The sequence below is a fragment of the Neomonachus schauinslandi genome, chromosome 9 (assembly GCF_002201575.2).
Source record: "Neomonachus schauinslandi chromosome 9, ASM220157v2, whole genome shotgun sequence".
Taxonomy (NCBI): domain Eukaryota; kingdom Metazoa; phylum Chordata; class Mammalia; order Carnivora; family Phocidae; genus Neomonachus; species Neomonachus schauinslandi.
The window spans coordinates 27272782-27294292 of NC_058411.1; the positions used below are offsets into that span (position 1 = coordinate 27272782).

At 42.1% G+C, this 21511-nt stretch overlaps 1 protein-coding gene across 1 annotated transcript; it reads right to left on the bottom strand.

Moving 5' to 3' along the window:
* Positions 1-6201: 6201 nt before the first annotated feature.
* On the bottom strand, positions 6202-21475 carry COQ6 (coenzyme Q6, monooxygenase). The gene is made up of 12 exons (XM_021679551.1): positions 21273-21475; positions 15681-15815; positions 13645-13703; positions 13221-13344; positions 10848-10978; positions 10071-10178; positions 9917-9979; positions 9439-9546; positions 7588-7790; positions 7393-7508; positions 7056-7222; positions 6202-6345 (listed from the first exon to the last, which is right to left on the bottom strand). The coding sequence occupies exons 1-12, from the start codon at positions 21436-21438 to the stop codon at positions 6316-6318; spliced, it is 1410 nt and encodes a 469-aa protein (XP_021535226.1). The 5' UTR covers positions 21439-21475; the 3' UTR covers positions 6202-6315.
* Between the last annotated feature and the right edge of the window lie 36 nt (positions 21476-21511).

The following is a 21511-nucleotide window of genomic DNA, read 5'->3' on the forward strand; positions in this document are numbered from 1 at the left end:
GAGAGAGACACAACAAGAGAGGGAACACAAGCAGGGGGAGTGGGAGAGGGAGAAGCAGGCTTCCCGCAGAGCAGGGAGCCCAATGCAGTGCTCGATCTCAGGACCCTGGGATCATGACCTGAGCCAAAGGCAGACCCACTTAACAACTGAGCCATCCAGGTGCCCCTAAGTTGTTTTTTAACATAATGTGGAATTTCTGGGGCGCCTGGGTGGCTCAGTCATTAAGCGTCTACCTTCGGCTCAGGTCATGATCCCAGGGTCCTGGGATCGAGCTCTGCATCAGGCTCCCTGCTCGGCCGGGAGCCTGCTTCTCCCTCTCCCACTCTCCCTGCTTGTGTTCCCTCTCTCGCTGTGTCTCTCTCTGTCAAAAAAATAAATAAAATCTTAAAAAAAAAAAAAAAAAACATAATGTGGAATTTCTTCGGGTTCTTCCGACTTTTACTATACTGAGGTCACCTTTATACCTGTTGTCTTTCTCAAAAGATGCTACATAATGAAATAATAGAATCTTTAAAATTGGGAACAGCCAAAGATCAAACCCAATCTTCTGCCCATTGCAGAATTCCCTTAACATGTCTAACAGGTTATCATTCAGCTTCTGTTTAGGCATGTGATCAGACAGCTCATCCCATTTTTGGACTGCACTGATGTTAAAAAAAAAAAATCCCCTTTATATTGAGCTGAAATTACCTATCTTCTCAGTGGTCTTAGTTCTGTTCTAATCCCTCCTTCCACAGCCTTTCAATCTTTTGAGAAAGCTCCCAAGTCCTTCATGGTCTCTTCTTTAACCTACCATATGGCTTCTAGACCCATCTTTGTCCAAAAAAGTAGGGTGTTAGAACCATTCATCATGCACTAAATGTTCCATATGATTAGGGAGAGAGACCATTTCCTCTAGTAGAAACCAACTTGTTTTCCCAAGAGGTAAGCTGTGTTCACTGGACTCGTCCAACTTGATGGGACCATTCCATGGTCTTTACCAGCACATCTTGTCTCTGAAGCTTATAAACAGGGGCCAGGTATTGTTCAGCCAACTCCTTTGAGCATCCTGGATACCTTCAGAACTCTTGGGTAGATGCAGTATAATTCCAGAAGTGTATCTACATATATTCTAATTATCTTGATGAGAACATCTAGAGAATTAATTTATCCATTTTAGGAGCAATTTGGAATGAGAATTTTTATTTCTTAGAAAAAACAATTTTTCTATAATTGTTGTTACTGCCCCTTAGTGTACCTTTTGGGCCTCTTATTAAGGGGTCCTACAGAATCTAATACTGCTGGTTGTTTCCTTTCTGTAAATGTGTTTATAATATTTCTAATACTAAGGACATGGCGTGGCACAGAGTGGATGTTCTGTGTTTGTTACCATCACCATCATATGAAGAACATCCTCCATGGGTTGTGGAGGTCCTTGCAAGGTGTGCCTTAAAATTCTTCCTGTCTTGCGTGATTTGGTTTGCATACTTGTGGAGTCCATGTTCTCCCTACCTGGGTGGGCTACCTTTCCATTTTTTGTTAAAGATGACTTTTTTTCCCTACAGGGACCTTTCTGGGCTCTGCCTGTACTCACATGGCTTTTCACAGTAACTGTCCTGTTCCATTCTGGGCACATTTTTCCTGAGATGCCAGGAAGGTTCGTGACTGTCACTTTTTAGTATCTTAAAAATGTTCTGCATTTGCCTCTAAAGCTCCCCCTGTGGTAACAAATTTCTCATTCCTTCAAAAATTATTCTAAGAGTAGCTTAGTTTGGTTCAAAAGCAGACTGTTTCTTCTCATTCTTCTTCAAATCAGCAAGGTATTTTTTACAGTGTACAAATCAGGGGATGCACAATTCTCTTTAAAAGGATTCTCTGGTACTATGAAGTAAGGTTTTTCAAAATCAAGACACCCCTTCCCCTGCAAGTCAGCCACCAGTCTGCAACCAAACATGAACAGATTCTGCTGCTAATTGAATTTCCTTTTTGATCTGGTTCCTTTTGTCAGACCTGTGCAATTAATTTATTTATTGTTTTATTACTGAACAGACAATGGTGTCCCAGAGAGAAACCATAAATAAAATTGAAATCTGGTGTTGTGATAAGGAAATAACTAATATTAATAAGATTTTTTCTTTCCAGAAAGTCCGGTGTGCACCTTTAACAAAGGTTAAAGTAATTTATGTTTCATTTGCATTGCATTAGGAATTTTAAAACAGCAATTCTAACCAAAATGTATGAATTGGGTATTTTTAATTTTTATCATTAGAAAGCAGTTGTGTAAATTTATGACCAGCATTAAGAAGAATTACATAAATCTTTATAAGTTTCTGGTGTACAGCTTTATAATTTAACATCTGTATACACTACAAAGTGACCACCACCACAAATCTAGACACCATACAGTTGACCTCCTCCTCTGGTAACCACTAGTCTGTTTTCTATGGTTTTTTAAAAATTTTGTTTGTCCTTTTAAAGTTTTTTTTGTTTTTGTTTTTAAGATTTTATTTGACAGAGACAAAGTGAGAGAAGGAACACAAGTAGGGGGAGTGGGAGAGGGAGAAGCAGGCTTCCCGCTGAACAGGGAGCCTGACGCGGGGCTCGATCCCAGGACCCTGGGATCATGACCTGAGCGGAAGGCAGACGCTTAACGACTGAGCCACCCAGGCGCCCCATAATTTTGTTTGTCCTTTTGTTGAGATTCCCCATATAAGTGAAACTGACTTTTCTGCATTACATGTGTTCTTTGGCTTCTTTGTGGTAGATTAATTGCCCAGGTATGTGTGGGTTTATTTCTGGACTCTCAGTTCTGTTCCATTTAATCTCTGTGTCTGTTTTTGTACACAGAGCATACGGTTTTGATTACTACAGCTTTGTAGTATAGTTTGAAATTAGGGAGCATATTTCCTGCCTTGTCCTTCTTTCTCAAGATTGCTTTGGCTATTCGGGATTTTTTGTGGTTCCATACAAATTTTATAATTATTTGTTCTAATTCTGTGAAGTATGCTGTTGAAATTTTGAGAGCTACTGCATTGAATCTGGAGATTGCTTTGGGTAGTGTGGAGTTTTTAATATTAATTCTTCCAATCCATAAGCACAGACTAGCTTTCCATTTATTTGTGTCTTCAATTCCTTTCATCAGTGTCTTGCAGTTTAAGTGCCCAGCTCTTTCACCTCCTTGATTAAATTTATTCGTAGCTATTTTCTTCTGTGCTGCGATTGTAAATGGAATTCTTTTCTTTTTAATGGAATTGTTTTCTTAACTTCTGAGGCTTTGTTCTTAAGTGTTTAGAAACACCACTGATTTCTGTGTATTAATTTTTTTTTTTTTAAGATTTTATTTATTTATTTGAGAGAGAGAATGAGATAGAGAGCATGAGAGGGGGGAGGGTCAGAGGGAGAAGCAGACTCCCTGCTGAGCAGGGAGCCCGATGCGGGACTCGATCCCGGGACTCCAGGATCATGACCTGAGCCGAAGGCAGTCGCTTAACCAACTGAGCCACCCAAGGCGCCCCTTCTGTGTATTAATTTTATTATCCTGTAACTTTACTGAATTTATTTTTTAGTTCTAACAGTTTTTTGATGGAGTCTTTAGGGTTTTCTGTATATGGTATCATGTCATCTGCAAATAGTGAGTTTTACTTCTTCCTTTCTGATTTGGCTGCTTTTTATTTCTCTTTCTTGCCTGATTTCTGTAGCTGGGACTTCCAGTACAGAGGTGGGAATGGGCATTCTTGTCTTGTTCCTGTTCTTAAGATGAAAGGCTTTGAACTTGGCACCATTGACTATGGTGTTAGCTATAGGATTGTCATATATGGCCTGTATTGTGTTAAGGTACATTCCCTATTCCCTAATGTACCCACCTTGTTGAGAATTTCTAACATAAATGGAAATTCAATTTTGTCAGATGCTTTTTCTACATCTATTGAGATGATAAAATGACTTACCTTTCCTTCTGTTAATGTATCTCATTGATTGATTTCCATGTATGGTACTATCCTTGCATCCCTGGAGTAACTTGATTGTGGTACATGATCCTTTTTAATGTATCATTAGATTAGATTTGCTAATATTTTGTTGAGGACTTTTGCATCTATGTTCATCAATGATATTGGCCTATAATTTTTTTTGTGGTGTCTTTGCCTGGTTTTGGTTATTAGAGTAATGCTGGCCTTGTAAAATGCATTTGAAAGCTATTTCTCCTCTTTGAAAGAGTTTGATAGGTATTAAATCTTCCTTGAAAGTTTGGTAGAATTTCACCAGTGAAGCTGTTCTTGGACTTTGGCTTATTGGGAAGTTTTTAATTTACTGTTTCAAACCTCCTTATTAGTAGTCAGTCTGTTCATACTTTGTTTCTTCATGATTGTTTTGGAAGATTGTAGGTTTTTAGGAATTCATTCACTTCTTCTAGGTTGTCCAGCTCATTGGCATATAATTGTTCACAGTAGTCTCTTAGGATCCTTTGGATTTCTGTGGTATCAGTTATAAGTACTTCTCTTTCATTTCTGATTTTGAGTCTGCTCTTGTTTTTTCTTGGTTAGTCTGCTAAAGGTTTGTAGATTTTATCTTTTCAAAGAACCAGCTCTAGTTTCATTGATCTTTTTTATTGTCTTTTGTCTGTTCCTGCTCTAATCTACCTTCTAATCTGAGGCTTTGTTCTTTTTTTTTTTTTTTTAAAGATTTTTTTTATTTATTTGAGAGAGAGAGAATGAGAGACAGAGAGCATGAGAGGGAGGAGGGTCAGAGGGAGAAGCAGACTCCCTGCCAAGCAGGGAGCCCGATGCGGGACTTGATCCCGGGACTCCAGGATCATGACCTGAGCCGAAGGCAGTCGCTTAACCAACTGAGCCACCCAGGTGCCCTGAGGCTTTGTTCTTTTTCTAGAAAGTTCCTTTAGGTGTAAAGTTACGCTGTCAGTCTTTTTCCTTGTTTCTTGAGGTAGGCATGTATTGCTGTGAACTTCCCTCTTCAAACTGCTTTTGCTACATCCCATATATTTTGGTGTCCTATTTCAGTTTTCATTTGTCTCTAGGTTATCTTTTTATTTCTTTGATTTCTTTGATGACACATTGGTTGTTCAGTAGCATGTTATTTAATCTCATATCTGTGCTTTTCCCCATTTTCTTGTAATTAATTTCTAGTTTCCTACCACTGTGGTCTAGTTTTATACCAGAGATGCTTGATAGGATTTCCATTTTAATTTATTGAGACTTTGTTTTTGGCCTAACGGGATTTATTCTGGAGGATATTCTATGTACACTTGAGAAGAATGTGTATTCTGCTTTTAGATGAAATATTCTCAGTATGTCTGTCACATCCATGTGGTCTAATGTGTTAAGTCCAGTGTTTCTATATTGATTCTTTTGTCTGGATGAATTATCCATTGATGAGAGTGGGATATTAAAGTCTTCTACTATTAACCATATTGCTTTCAGTATCTCCCTTTAGATCTGTTAGTATCTCCTCTATATATTTTGGTGTTCCTACATGGGTGCACATATATTTATAAATGTTGTACTTTCTTGCTAGCTTGACCCCTTTATCATATGTAATGTCCCTGTCTTTTATTACAGTCTTTGTTTTAAAGTCTAATTGGAGTATAGCTAATCCAGCTTTCTTTTCATTTCCATGGAATATCTTTTTCCGTCCCTTCCAATTTCAGTCTGGGTATGTCCTTCTGAAGTATCTCTTGTAGGCAGTACGTAGATGTGTGTTGTTTTTTTATCCACGCAACCACTCTATGTCTTTTGATTGGCAAATTTAGTCCATTTTCATTTAAAGTAGTTTTGGTAGGTATATACTGATTGACATTTTGTTAATTGTTTTCTGTTTATGTAGTTCTCTGTTCTTCTCTTTCACTATTCCCTTGTGGTTTGATGGCTTTCTTTAGTGTTATGTTCAGATTCCTTTCTCATTTTCTTTTGTGTACTTACTATATTTTCCCCTTGTGGTTACCATGAGGTTCACATAAAATATGCTATGTAAATAGCAGTCTGTTTTAAGTTGATAGCAACTTAATTTTAGAAATCTTCTTTTATAAATCCTCCCTCAAAAATGAACAAGACAGCACCTTAGCAATTTTTCTTTTAGTAATAAAAAGTCTTTTCAACCAAATAATAGTCTTCCTTCGGGGTTTTTTGTTGGCTTGATTAATAGGCCCTCCTCACAGCAAATTATCTATCACTCATTATTTGGGCTCCACAGGCCCATTAAACAGAGGAGAAAAAGAGACTAGAGAATTCTAATGTAAAGCAAATTTATTAAATCTTGAAAATATGTGATGGTCTTGAGAAAAGATGTCCTTTTTCTTCAACAGAATGTCCAAAAGAGGAGCATTCATTTGCTTGCAAAGGCCATAATCTGTTCCTGGAGAAAAATGAAATAGAATGAATGATACTTTGACACTGTAAGGTGTGAGGGCAAGTGAAGAAAATATTTTAAAATATACAGGGGTGCCTGGGCGGCTCAGTTGGTTAAGCATCCAGGTCTAGGTATCTGGTTATGAGTTCAAGGCTCCGTGCTGGGAGTGGAGCCTACTTAAAAATAAAATACCCAAAGTGATTAAAGCAAAAACTCAGCAGAAGCCTCAGAAAGATGCTCCTCTCAAGAGTTCCTCCAAAGTGTCTTTAGATGGAAGTTCTCAGGAAAGAAGCTGACCAAGCAGCAAAGGAGTTTAAAGCATTTTTTTTTTTTTTTAAGACTATTTATTTATTTGAGAAACAGAGAGTCAAGCAGACGGCACTGAGTGCACAGCCCGATGCAGGGCTCAATCTCACGACCCTGAGATCATGACCTGAGCTGAAATCAAGAGTCGAATGCTTTAACCAACTGAACCACCCAGCTGCCCCCTAAAGTTCCTATTCACTATTTTAAGCCCTTCCTCATATAAAGTTACTGCTTAGATGTGGGCTCTAGCACCCACGAGCCCAGCAAGGACTTTTTTGCTCATAACCAATGAGGGAAGTATTCATAAAAAGGTAATTTTACAGCGAAGAAAATAAATTCAAAGAAATTAAGAGTCATTGGCAAAATGCTTCCTCAGCGAGCAACTCCTGGAGAGCCGTGAGTGACCTTACTTTGAGTGGAGATATTGCATTTGTGGCCTGCAAGCCCCATGTCCGGAGCAGCACCAGCGGCGTGGCACTGGTGGAATAGAGCCTTTTCAGTAGGTCAGTAGCAGCCAGAAGAGCAGTGTTGTGACGCTGTCGATCTGTTTCGTAACCTGCGAGATGGCTCATAGAGCCTAGAGGAAGGAGGAAAGGTATAAATCCCTAATCTTATAGTGAAGTTGTTTCCTAGCAAGCCAGACACACTGATGTCTACCACATCTGGCTCCAGAGGGGCATTTTGGGGTCCTGCCCTTCCCTGACTACATGACCTCTGGCTACTTCTCTGAAGTACCTGAACCCTTACCTAAGTCCTTCCCATTGAAGGCTGCAGCACTGAGGTGATGGACCAAGCTGGAGACATCCCCAAAGCCCATGTTGACACCTTGTCCTGCAAGTGGATGGACTCTGTGGGCTGCATCCCTAAGAAGCAAGCAGAGTTCAGGTGTGGCCACCTGCAGCCAAGAAAGAAGAGTGCGGCCCTGCTCTGTTGTCATCTTACCCGATGAGTGCCAGCCGCGGCCGGACGTACTCGGCAGCATGTCCCAACCCAAGTGGAAACAGCACTCGACTTTTGGCGTCCACTCCGGCAACACTTGGGGGCATCTGGCGAGCTGAGACCTTAGTGGGCTTCAGAAAGCCAACAGCGTATTGCAGCATGGTGCCGGCCGAGTCGATGAAGTCTGTGTGGTTAGCATCGCTCCACTGAGCAGCATCAGCCACAAAGAGCAGAAATTCATCAGTGATTAACAGGGGATTTTAAAAATCAGCAAGGAAACCCATTTTATCACTAAAGCCAAGTGTTAATAGTACCTAACATGCCTAAACTGATCCAGACCACAGGTGACAAGCCCCTTAAACAAATGGAAAACACAACTTCCTGTCCTTCCCCACAGGTTTTAGGATCAAGCCAAACTGCTCCTGAGCTGCCCCTGCCTACCTGTGAACTTCCACCTTTCACTTCCCTTAACCCTCAAAAACCATAGAGTAGCCACAGTGTAGCTCATTCTACAACATCCTCTTGCCCCTGGCATTCCTCCTTCTGCTTAGAATGTCCTTCTAATTCACCCCGATGACCCCTTAGAAACATCCAGAAGCTGTGAACCTCCCTCTAAGCCCTCCACTGTGTTTTCCTCCTCCGTGCTTCCGTTAACATCCTATGAATACTTTTACCAATTGTTGCTTAAATAGCTTTCTCCCTCACTTGACTGTGAGCTTCCTGAAAGCAGGGACTGTGTCTCATCCGTCTACCTCCAGACTCTTGTACCTAGAAGGCACGTGTGATTGTTGCTAAATGAATGCACTGCAAAAGCCCGTGGCAGGAATACATGCTACATGACCAGAGAGGCAGCAGTTACCATTTACCTTGGAAGCCACTTCAATATGTCCAGTTCCTCTCACTCCTGTTGCTACTCCAGAGCAGGGACGCCTAAGTTCCTCAGTATAAACGACTGTGAAGTCACTAGCGAGGCAGCAGAGTTTGGTGGTTAAAACCACAGGTTCAAGGGCCAGCCTCATTTCCAAAGCCGGCTTTACCGCTAGCTCTATGACCTTGGGCAAGTAACTGAGCTCTAAATGAGCATAAGAATACCCTCCTCGATGGTTCACTGCATTAAATACATACAGGTACAACTCTTCACCTGCACGTGGCACACAGTAAACGTTCAGTAAATCTTACTGATTATTACCATTAGTGAATTTAGATATATGTGTTTAAGCTCCGAAATTACTGGTGCCGATATTATTAAAGGCTGTGTCTACTCCAGAATAATCACTATATTTGTTGAGCACCTGATGTACTAGGTGTGCTCCAAGCATCTTATATCAGTTCTCTCATTTTGAAAGTTTTTAGACTTTTATTATTAGTGTTATTAAACCCTGAGAGGCTGGTGATACGATCTCCATTTTCTAGGAGATTAACAGGCACAAGCAGTACTGAACCCATGTCCGTCTACAAAACTTTCTCTTAAGCTCCCTGCTAAAATGCACTCAGCTCCTCTTAGAACGCTTCTAATGAATCAGGCTCCAAAGGTTCAGGTACTTCAAACCTAGTACAGCTATTCAAAATTAGCCAAGCATTACAGATTCAAAAAAAAAAAAAAGGCCAATGAGAACCACTGCCCAGACAGCTATTTCAGTCAGCTCAACAGCAGCCCACAACCCTCAAAAAAGCACGGAAGTTAGTAATTTCCATTGTTTTCCATTTCTCTGAATGTCCTCCCTTCCATGTAGCCCAGATCAAACCCTATAGTTACAAAGGGGCCACTGGTTGGTTATTCCTTTTTCCTTCATCAAAACCACCTTTCTGTATCTCCGCTGCAACATAGCATCACCTGGACAAGCCCATACTCACGAAGGCAGAGTTAATGGTATCCACAAACTTTTCCTCATCCATGCTGACGAGCTCTGCTGCATGGTCATGGGATGTGGACCAAACCAAGGAACTCAAGGTATCTGAGAGCTGTGTCAAAAGAACATCAATACTGGGGCGCCTGGGTGGCTCAGTACGTTAATTTCGGCTCAGGTCATGATCTCGGGCAGGAGACTGAGCCCCATGTGGGGCTCTGTGCTCAGCAAGGAGCCGGCTTGAGATTCTCTCCCTCTGCCCCTCCCCGCACTTGCAAGCACACACGCTCTCTCTAAAAAAAAAAGAACATCAATACTAAGGGCAAGACTTCTGTTCTTAGGAGCTCTCAAGGATAAAGGAAGTAAGGGGGGAAACAAAGTTAGCCTGGGCATATGCCCTAGAAACCAGAAAAAGTTTGAAAGAAAGTGAAGCCCTAAGAGAGGAAGGCCGGGTATGTTTAAGCTGACTAGCCAGAAGGACTTACCGGGAGCAAAGCAATGGGCCCAGAGGGAAGAAATCTCTGCCAAGCTACGTTGTTTTCTGTGGCCTACAATACAGCAAGGAAGAGTTCTCATGAAAGGTACTTGGTACCCACTAAACACAAGCAGGGTCCCCAGATTGTGGGCTCAGGATCTTACCTCCGATAAATGCAGAGTAGCCACAACAGCAGACTGATCATAGTTCCAGCTGACATTCTGAATCCCAGCAGCCTGCCGCACTCCTGAGTTGTAACCATCTGCACCAATCTGCATGGAAACAAGAGTCTGATTCAGTCTTATAACTTCTTAATACGTAAAACTGTTCCAGAAGTTTGTTTCTGCCTCCTTTTCTCTAGTTCCAACTGTTCACAAGCTCATCGGTGGCAGGCAACTTTTTATCACGCCCACCTCACTCATAGCCCCTGGAGGGGGTAGCCTTACATAGGTGACCCCAGTGTCAGCTACTGGACCAAAGCTGGACATCTGCCCCATGAGGTGCCAGCCAAAGGTTAACTTGGCCAAACTCTCTTGGTATTTGAACTAGAAGCTAATAAGGCAGGCACTGGAGTTAACAGTCCTGCTGGAAGGTTAGGAATGGCTGCCAGGTAAAAGGGGAAGCTGGTGAACAGAGAGAGAGACATAGGAAAATGCAAGGAGATGAAGTGATTACAGGACTCCTGCGAGGGAAAGAACCACCTCAATTTCTGTTCCTGTTCCTGTGTCCCTTTTCTTTCAAGACCTAAGATGATCCAGGAGATTGCTTCCTATATAGGATTTACAAGACCATCTTAACTTGAGTTGGCCTGAGTGGTCACTAGTCCTTATAACCAAAAGCTTTGCCAAAAATTATAGCTTAAACCTAAAACGAAAGGCCACAGAATATAGAATAAGCTATGGATATGCAAGACCCCTGGCAAAATAAGAATTTTCAACTACCAACAATTTAGTCTGGAGGGTGCTGCCATCACCTAGGGTAATATGAACCCAAGGGCTGGAGTCTGCCATGGTAAATGGATAAGGCCAGGTGTAGCGGAGTGCTTTGCTCCTGTAGAGAACTGTCACCCGGTCTAGGAGGTCAGAAGAGAGAAAACAAAACATTAGAAAGGCAGCCTACATGGGCTGAGGAAAAAGCCATAACTAAATCTAAAGGGAGCTCTCAGGACAGCTGTCTCTTATCGTTTACTCCTAAACAAGGAAAGTAAACTCTAAAAAATAACTAATGCTATATAGTTTGAGAGCTGATGAATGACAGAGCCACAGGGATGAGTCAGTGTCAAAAACAAAACAAAACAAAACTCAGCCCTGAGTGACCAGCCCACACCACGGATTGTTTCTTCTCACCCCCACACTCCTGCTCTTCTCGGTTCACTCTGTGCCTAGGTGACTCCATGTGCTTTCAGAATCAACAGGGTGGGAATCCCAGGGGCTCAAAAAAGTTCTAGATTTCCTAAGATTTTTCTTGCCACTGAAAATCATTTTACTTTTCTGATCATAAAAATGATATGCCTGTAAAGTCTGAACAACAAAGATTTAAGGGATGGAAAAATCACCCTTCATTATACCATTCAGAGGCAACTACAGTTAAAGCTTTTCCATACAGCTTTCCAGATATTTCCTATGCGTATAGATGCGTGTGCACACGTAGGATATGACACATACTTTTTTCACCAATTTGCTATGGGATATGTTTCTAAGTGATTAAATATTAGGTCTAAATTATCTTTAAAAGTTGCACACAAGCGGGGTGCCTGGCTGGCTCAGTCGGTAGAGTATGGGACTCTTGATCTCAGGGTTGTGAGTTCGGGCTCCATGTTGGGTGTAGAGATTACTTAAAAATAAAATCTTAAAAAAAAAAAAAAGGTTGCATGTAAGTTCATTGCATGGATAAATTACTATTCCATATCAGAAAGCATTTAAGTTACTTCCAGTTTTTCTCTCACTAGAACCACCCTGAGATAATTTGCATATCATATATCTGATAAGGAATTTATATTCAGAATACATAAAGAACTCTTAACTGGAAAAGAAAAAGACGATCCAGTTTTTAAATGGGCAAAAGATTCTGAATAGTCATTTCCCCAAATGGCAGTAAGCACAGGAAAAGATGGGAAATACAATCAAAACTGCAATAAGATACCATTTCAGTCACTAGGATGGATCTTATAAAAAAACAAAAGGAAAAATAAGTGTTGGCAAGGATGTGGAGAAACTGGAACCCTTATATAGTATTGTTGGGAAAGTGAAATGGTGCAGCCTCTTTGAAAAAGTTCAGCAGTTTCTGGAAATGTTAAACATAGAAAACATGACCCAGCAAGTCTACTCCTAAGTATCCACCCAGAAGAAATGAAACCTATGTCCCCACAAAGACGTGTACACAAGTGTTCATAGCATTATTCACAATCGCCAAAAGGTGGGACCAACCCAACTGTCCATCAACTAATGAATGGATAAAAAATTGTAGTGTATCCACACGATGGAATACTCTTTGGCGATAAAAAAGAATGGACTAATACAGGCTACAACATGAGTGAATATCAAAGATATGTTAGGTGAGAGAAGTAGACACAAAAGAATACATTGTGTATGATTCGATCTTTATGAAATGTCCAGAACAGGCAAATCCTGAGAAACCAAAAGTACATCAGTGGTACTAGGGACTGGGGTTGGGAATGGAGAATGGCTGTAAATGGACCTAAGATTTCTTTTTGAGGTGACAGAAATGTTCTAAAATGATATTGTGACAGTGGCATAACCCTGTAAGTAACACTAAAAGTCACTGTATTGTACACTTTATTACAATGGGTGAATTTTATGGTATGTAAATTATACCTGAATAAAACTGTGGGGAAAAAAGAAAAAACCCTACGATATGCATCAGAGGGTTTCTTTTTGGTTTTTTTTTAATGCTTTCTTTGAGAAAAAAAATTTTTTTTATTAACATATAATGTATTATTTGTTTCAGGGGTACAGGTCTGTGATTCATCAGTCTTACACAATTCACAGCACTCACCATAGCACATACCCTCCCCAGTGTCTATCACCCAGCACCCCATCCCTCTCACCCCCGACCACTCCAGAAACCCTCAGTTTGTTTCCTGAATGGTTTCCCCCTCTCTGGTTTTGTCTTGTTTCATTTTTCCCTCCCATCCCCTATGATCCTCTGTCTTGTCTCTCAAATCATCAGAGGGTTTCTTTATGGTAGATATTCAGTCTCCGTAAAAGGGATTCTTTTTCCAGTAAGTCCTAGAAAAATTCTAAAGCAATTCACGTTGCAGTGTGAACGGAAGATGTAAAGGGTGGGTGCCTCACCTGACACCGCCTCCAGCTGCTTGGTGAGAGCGCACATTATGACGTCATTCTCCACTATATAGCCCATGTCATCCAGATTATCCTTATCGAACATTATCAGGGCCTCTGAGCAGGCATCCCACACCTGGAAACACAAAGGCAAAGTTTGTATTATAACCCAAAGAAGAGGAAATGTCTTGCTCTAATCAGAAACAGTACTGCCTTCCCCAAGTGACAGAAGCAGAAAAATCACAATGTCAGTTCCTCTGGTAGGAGACAGAAGGTGAGAAGAAAATTCTCTTGAGAATGCTTCCCCCCACTTCCTTAGACTGAGACTGAACGGGAACTTCCTGCTTTCACATAAAATATGGAGACTATGGATTCCAAGATACAGAAAAGAATGTGGACAACCAAGATATCTTGCCAGAAGTGATAAAGGAGGCACCTGCATTCGCCGAAAGGCTCTGTATCTCATGTTGCAGATGGGATCCCAGGCACCAAAACCTACAAAAGAAAGGATCTATATATAGGCCAGAGCAACCTCACCGGGCACGTCCCTCCTCAGCTCTGTCTCTCCAACCTATGAAGTAAGAGATGGTTTTCAGTGTCCTCCAAGGACAGAAAAATACTCTCATTTCTTTCTTTGATATTAGGAGTTAAGCTGCTCTGTTCCCCAGTTCAGATTATATAGCATGTAAAAAGGACCGAGCTTTCATAATCAAGCCAAATCTGGGGCATCTGCGTGGCTCAGTCAGTTAAGCATCCAACTCTTGGTTTTGGCTCAGGTCATGATCTCAGGGTTGGGAGACTGAGCCCTGTGTCAGGCTCCGCACTTAGTGGGGAGTCCGCTTGAGATTCTGTCTCTCTCCCTTTGCAGCCCCCCTCAAATACTTTTTTTAAAAACGCCAAATCACACTGAAGTTAGGGAAAATAAAAAAGGAAACCAAACCCATATTTTTGCATCATCCTATAGAAGTTATAAACTCTCTGGATAAAAACTATTTTTTGGGGGTGCCTGACTGGCTCAGTCAGAAGGGCATAGCAACTCTTGATCTCGGGGTTGTGAGTTTGAGCCCCACAGAGGATGTAGAGATTACTTAAAAATAAAATCTTAAATTTTTTTAAAGATTTTTATTTATTTGAGAGAGAGGGAATGAGAGAGAGCGAGCATGAGAGGGGGGAAAGTCAGAGGCAGAAGCAGACTCCCCGCTGAGCAGGGAGCCCCATGTGGGACTCGATCCTGGGACTCCAGTATCATGACCTGAGCCAAAGGCAGTCGCTTAACCAACTGAGCCACCCAGGCGCCCCTTAAAAATTTTTTTTTTTTAATTTTTTTTGACGATTTTATTTATTTATTTGACAGAGATAGCAAGAGCAGGAACACAAGCAGCGGGAGTGGGAGAGGGAAAAGCAGGCTTCCTTCCCACCAAGCAGGGAGCCCGACGTGGGACTCAATCCCAGGACCCTGGGATCATGACCTGAGCCAAAGGCAGTCACCTAACCAACTGAGCCACCCAGGCGCCCCTTAAAAATTGTTTTTAAGAGACAGTCTTTTTTTTTTTTTAACCCCATAGCACTGAACAGATTTATTCAGTGGGGACATGTTTACTGAGCCAGACACAATTCTAGGTACTGAGCATAAAGTGTGAAACCAAACAAAGTTCCTGCCCTTCTGGAGCTAACATTCTGGTTGGAGAGGTAGACAGTAAAAAAACAAATACATATTATATTGTCACGTAGTACTAAGTGTTATAAAGAAAAATAAAGCAGTATAAGGGGCTAAAAAATGATGGAAGAGTCTAATTTTTGACAGGGTGGTTCTAGATAGGATAGCCCGGGGGAGTAACATTTGGCAGAGACCTAAAGGCAGTTTCCTAATAGGTTCCATGTGCACACACTGATCTACACTCCAAAAGCACTTACTGTTTGTTTATTTATTAAGATTTTATTTATTTGACAGAGAGAGACAGCGAAAGAGGGAACACAAGCAGGGGGAGTGGGAGAGGGAGAAGCAGGCTTCCCGCGGAGCAGGGAGCCCAATGTGGGGCTTGATCCCAGGACCCTGGGATCATGACCTAAGCCGAAGGCAGATGCTTAACGACTGAGCCACCCAGGTGCCCCTCCAAAAGCATTTAGCATGCAAACTCCCTAGATCCCAAGAGGGCTGACTCTGGTAATAAAGAGGGTACTCCTACTAAAAGTGAACGATCATAATTAGTTCATATAGTTTCATTTCCACCAATTCATAATGACCCAACATCACAAATGAAGTCTACATGATGAACCCATATGTCCCAAGGACGTCTTCCTCAGACTGGGAGGTGACACTTTAATAGTGTCAGGGGTCCTCATCTTCAACGATGCACTAGATTACCATACCAACCCCCTCCTCACAGGATGCTCTAAAGCCTCTGCCCTATGGGACACACTCGAAAGCCAAGAGAGACAAGAGACTGGTTCTATGAAAGACCTTCTACTCACTACTGAGAAGGGTTGCAGAGCCGGGGGAAATGGAGCTGACTCTGTTGCTGTAAGTTTCTGGCAATTTCTCCCATACTTTCTTCGGACCTGCTTCTAGCAAGAGGATTTTCTTGTCACAAAAGTGAATATCATATCCTAAAATAAATAAATAAATAAATAATCAACATTTTGTATCATAGTGGGAAAATCAGAATTTCTTCCCCTTCTCACGTCCAAGAGAAGGAACAGATTAACTAATTCCTTAGCCCTTAGGATACAAATTTCTCACAGAGCACACAAAAAGGAAACACCACACAAAATCCTAAGCAATACCTTATACCACTATTTCAGCCGTGTGAACCACCGTGCCCATGACTGTAAGGACTGTAAGGACTTAACAGTCCAACACCGGCCATGTGCAAAGAAGCAAAAAATGGCAAAACTCACTAGGAGCCAGTAGAATTCCCTAGAAAGGAAGAATGAAGTAAAAAGGCTGAAGTATTTAGACACCAGATATTTCTAATCTTTAAACTGTTAAGTCACTAAAAATTACAAATCCTGTTCAACAGAAAAATGGAATATTTAATAAACAAAATTCGTTGTGGCCTCGAGATTAAATCGAGGATAAAGAATTATTTGTGAAAGAAAAGGAGGCCCCAAATATATCAATTGTACGTACAAATCTGGTCCTCAAACACCTGTATAGGGGAGTAAAAAGGGGACTTGGGGACTTGCTTACTGGGTGCCTAGACAGTCCCCTCCACCGTGGCTCAGGGAAAGACAGGGAAACAGTAAGCAGGGAGCTGCTGCAGCCAAGAAAGAAAAAAACGTGACAGGATTATGAAACACTGTAGGTTTTACTTCGTAATGATGACAACCCCACATTTTTGGGAATCTAAATGAGAAGAGCGGCATTATTATAAGATGCAACTAGGTCGCTCCGGTGAACAGGCAGTGAGCGGCACCAGGTTCACGTATACCCCGCCCTTGCTGTGCGGCTGTGTTTGCACTGGAGGATGGGAACAGCCACGCTCCCCGGAGTGGACTGCCTTCTGGTCCAGTACACCTCCCCGCCTTCCAGTATCTGCCCCACCCGAATGCCCCCCTGGCCACCTCCTCCCCCTGGATCCTACTTGCTCAAGCCTCACCTCCCCAGCGGTGTTCAGACCACTCTGCACACCTCTTCCCCCAGCACAGGTCAGCGGTTGTTCCTCTAGGGGAGCTTTCGTTTCATAATCCCTTCTATTAGTTATTTACAAGTCTTTCTCTTTTGCTAGATTCTAAATTCCCTGGGGGCAGGAACCATTTCTTTTCTTATGGCTAATATTCCCAGCAGCAAATGCTCTATCTCCTCAATCCATAAAGTAGCGGGCATTTTTGTTAAATGAGAGACAAGGGAACTAACAGGAAAAAGAATTGTATTTCCAAACACCTTATAATCAGGTTCAATATTTTATTTTTTAGCTATTTAAAGTGACATTTTAGAAAACTCATTTGGAGAAAAAGTAGCACAAAATCTCAGGCGGAGAGTTTACTTGACTCAACAAGAGAAAACACTCCCAATGCCACACCTGCCTCTGAAAGGCTGCGGATCTGCCCAAGGTCCCAACTGCTTTACAGGAAAACAGCGAGGCTTGCTCACTGAATAAATCACATGAAAGATTCCAAACCTTCCAGAGCTTCAACTTTCACGTTTAACATTTTTCTCTGAGCTTTTTTAGGAAATTGGCCAGTGTGTGAATTTTCTTTTGTAAACCTGCATTTGGTAGTTTTGACTTTGAGCAGAGATTGTCAAAACCCAGTGTATCGGGCCCCTGACCTTTCTTTTGTAGACTTATACAGAGAATTCTGTATTATGACTGTTTTAAAGTCAGTCCTGACTTTGAGGATTTATACTTCTATGGAAGAGACGGAAAACAGAAACAATTACAATACAGAATTCTCTGTTTAGGGGTGCCTGGGTGGCTCAGTCGTTAAGCATCTGCCTTCGGCTCAGGTTATGATCCCAGGGTCCTGGGATCAAGCCCTGCATCGGGCTCCCTGCTCGGCAGGAAGCCTGCTTCTCCCTCTCCCACACCCCCTGCTTGTGTTCCCTCTCTTGCTATGTGTGTCTCTCTCTCTCTGTCAAATAAATAAATAAATAAATCTTAAAAAAAAAAAAAGTACAGGCTCCTGGGCCCCACCTGGATAAACCCAATCAGTCACTGGAAGTGAAACCTGCAATCCTCATTTTTTTAAAATATGCCCCCACAAACTGGTAATGGGTGACTGTCTTCAAGGAGAACTGGGTGGCTAAAAATAAAAAATGGAAGTCTCACTTTACATTCTTTATACTGTATGCCCTATACCCTTTGTATTTCAGAACTCAAAATCCCTTTTGAATTTTCTATATGTGCCTTAGTTATTCAACACCTCGGAACAAAACAAAAACCCCAGGTGATTCTTAAATGCACTCAAGCTTGAGAACTACTATTTTAGCCCACTGACCAGTAGGTACAACCAAAATGGCTGTCAGGAAGGTATATATACCTGCCAGAGAGTTTTGTGTCTCAAAAAGGCTTTGTATCTCCCAACTACCAACAAGATTTTATTATTTATTTGACAAGAGAGAGACAGCGAGAGCGAAAACACAAGCAGGGGGAGTGGGAGAGGGAGAAGCAGGCTTCCCGTTGAACGGGGAGCCCCGATGCTGGGCTCGATCCCAGGATCCTGGGATCATGACCTGAGCCAAAGGCAGATGCTTAACGACTGATCCACCCAGGCGCCCCTCCCAATTACCAACTTTTGAGTGCAAGTTACTTAACCTTTATGAGTTTTAATTTCCTTATCTGCACAATCTACAATCAAGATTATTAAGTGGATGCAATGTGTGTCAATTAGACTTCAATTAAAAAAGATTATGACCCGGTGCAGCTCTTTCTGCCCACAGGTCCTGTCCCCATGCTGTAAGAAAACCACCTTTTTGCACCAAAAAAAAAAAAGATTATGAGGATTAAGTACAAATGTATGCAAAATACTTTAAAAGATGCCTATCCATAACAAGTACTCAATAATTGATGACTATGTTTTTTATAATTACTTTGAGACTCAAGCCGATTAGTTCATACAAAGCTTTGTTTCCCACCAGTATCCCAAAAGAGGAGCCACCCTAGGGAAGATGTGGCTGTCACACCTTATTCTTAAGTCAACAAAGACTTTTACATTATTAGTGATCTTTAATTTGTGAGGCCAGAAAACTCAGATCCAATTTCTGCAAGTCACTATACAATTGTTAAAAGCCAAAGATCTGGGGGTGCCGGGGTGGCTCAGTTGGTTGAGCGTCCGGCTCTTGGTTTTGGCTCAAGTCATGATCTCAGGGTCCTGGAATCCAACTCCGCATCAGGCTCTGCGTTCAGTAGAGTCTCCTTTTCTCCCTCTTCCTCTTCTCTCCCAACACCCGCCCCCCCATGCATGTGCACGCTCTCTCAGATAAATAAATCTTTTATAAAAAAGGGGGGGGGAAGATCTGGAGTTTGGTGGCATGAGGTTCAAGTTCTGAGTCTACTACCAGTTGGTTGTTAAGACTCTGGTCCTTACTTAAACCTTGCTAAGCAATTTTCTCACATAAAATATGAAAACAGTATCTCCATCACAGTGAAGTGAACCAGCCTAAACTATACATGTAAAAGCAAAGTCCTTACCTCACTTTACATACACAGTTTAACTCAAAGTAGATCACAGACTTAAATCTAAGAGCTAAAACTACAAAACTCTTAGAACACAAAAGTGAATCTTCATGAGTTTGGGTTAGCTAATGATTTCTTCGATATGAAACCAAAAGTGTAAGTGGTAAAAACTTGACAAGTTGAATTTTATCTAAATTAAAAACTTCCGTGCTTCGGGGCGCTTGGGTGGCTCAGTCGTTAAGCGTCTGCCTTCGGCTCAGGTCATGATCCCAGGGTCCTGGGATCGAGTCCCGCATCGGGCTCCCTGCTCTGCGGGAAGCCTGCTTCTCCCTCTCCCGCTCCCCCTGCTTGTGTTCCTGCTCTCGTTATGTCTCTCTCTGTCAAAAAAATAAATAAAATCTTTAAAAAAAAAAAAAAAAAAACTTCTGTGCTTCAAAGGACACCATCAAGAAAATGAAAAGACGGGGCGCCTGGGTGGCTCAGATGGTTAAGCTTCTGCCTTCAGCTCAGGTCATGATCCCAGCGTCCTGGGATCGAGTCCCGCATTGGGCTCCCTGCTCCTTGGGAGCCTGCTTCTCCCTCTGCCTCTCTCTCTCTCTCATGAATAAATAAATAAAATTTAAAAAAAATAAAAATGAAAAGAAAAAAAAATGAAAAGGCAACCCATAAAATGAGAGAAAATATTTGCAAATCACTTCGCTGTTAAACGACCTGTGCCCAGATTAAACAAACAAAAACAACTCTTAGAACTCAATAATAAAAAGACAAATTGCCCAAAATTGCCCAAAATGGGCAAAGGGGGGTGTCTGGCTGGCTCAGTGGACAGAGCATGCAACTCTTGATTGTGGGCTCCTTAGTTCGAACCCCACACTGGGTGTAGAAATTACTTTAAAAAATCAAAATAAAATGGGCAAAGGTTCTGAATAGGCATTTCTTCAAAGATATACAAATAAGCATATGAAAGGATATTCAACATCATTAGTCATTAGGGAAATTCAAATCAAACCAGGAGATACCACTTCACACCCACTAGGATGAATATAAACAAAAATACAACAGCAAGTGCTGTCCCGGATGTGGAGAAACTGGACCCCTCATATACTGCTGGTGGGAATGGAAAATGGTGCAGCCACCTTGGAATACCATTTGGCAGTTCTTCAAAACAAACACAGAGTTACCATGTATGTGATCCAGCAATTCCACTCCTAGAAATGGATATATCCAAGTAACCAAAAATATATGTTTACACAAAAACCTATATCCAAAATAACAGCATTATTCGAAACAGTCCAGAAGTGGAAACCCAAACGTCCATCAACTAATAAATGCATAAACCAAATGTAGTACATTGACACAATGCAGAATTACTCAACCATAAAAAGTACGGGCGCGTGCTACAACCTGGACGAACCTTTAAAACAAGCAGAATCCAAGCATATGAAAATGTCAGGAAATAGCAAATCTATAGAGGCAAAAAGTTCACGAGTGGTTGCCTAGGGCTGAGGAGCTTTGGGGGGAAATGGGCAATGACTGCTAATTGGTTCCTTTCTTTTGGGGGTGATAAAAATGTTCTAAAATTTATGGTGGTGATGGATGCACAGCCTGTTAATATACTAAAAAACCATTAAATTGTATGCTTAAATGGGTGAACCTTCTGATATGCAATTATATCTCAAAGGAGCTGTTTTTAGAAAGAAACAAAACGCCTAGCCCGATACAATGCCTGATTACTTCCTACTGTGCCCATTCCTGAATAACAGCGGGCGGGATTTAGAATGAATCCTAAGGACCCTCCCACTTTTGACCCTTCGGAACCCTGAAGGACCAAACGCTTGCCTTGGGGCTCCTCTAGGCAGGGGAAAGACCACAGGAGCTCAGGGCTCCCACGGTCCTCACAGTTCCTCCACGGCCCCACTCCCCGCCACTACCTGCCTGGAGATGGGCTTACCCAAGGCACAGGCCATGGCGGCACCCACCAGGCCTCCGCCCGACACCACCACATCGTACACCGTGTCTGCCTTGGCGCCCGACCACCTCCGGCAGGAGAGCAGCGGGCCTCTCCCAGGAGCTGCAGATGCAGCCCTCCACCGGGTCACAGCCAGCCGGGCCGCCATGGTGCCGACCCGCAACGTACTTGGCGCACCGCTAGGCCCTCCTTTTGCTGCACTTCCGAAGCAGAGCTCTCCA

Excerpts from the sequence above, each read along its gene's own strand:
- COQ6 (XM_021679551.1), bottom strand. The coding sequence starts at position 21,438 with ATGGCGGCCCGGCTGGCTGTGACCCGGTGGAGGGCTGCATCTGCAGCT. Across the intron at positions 13,704-15,680 it reads CTCTGCAACCCTTCTCAGTA|GTTTTGGTGCCTGGGATCCC; the intron begins GTGAGTAGAAGG and ends TTTCTTTTGTAG. Across the intron at positions 13,345-13,644 it reads GAGCCTTTCGGCGAATGCAG|GTGTGGGATGCCTGCTCAGA; the intron begins GTGCCTCCTTTA and ends TTGTGTTTCCAG.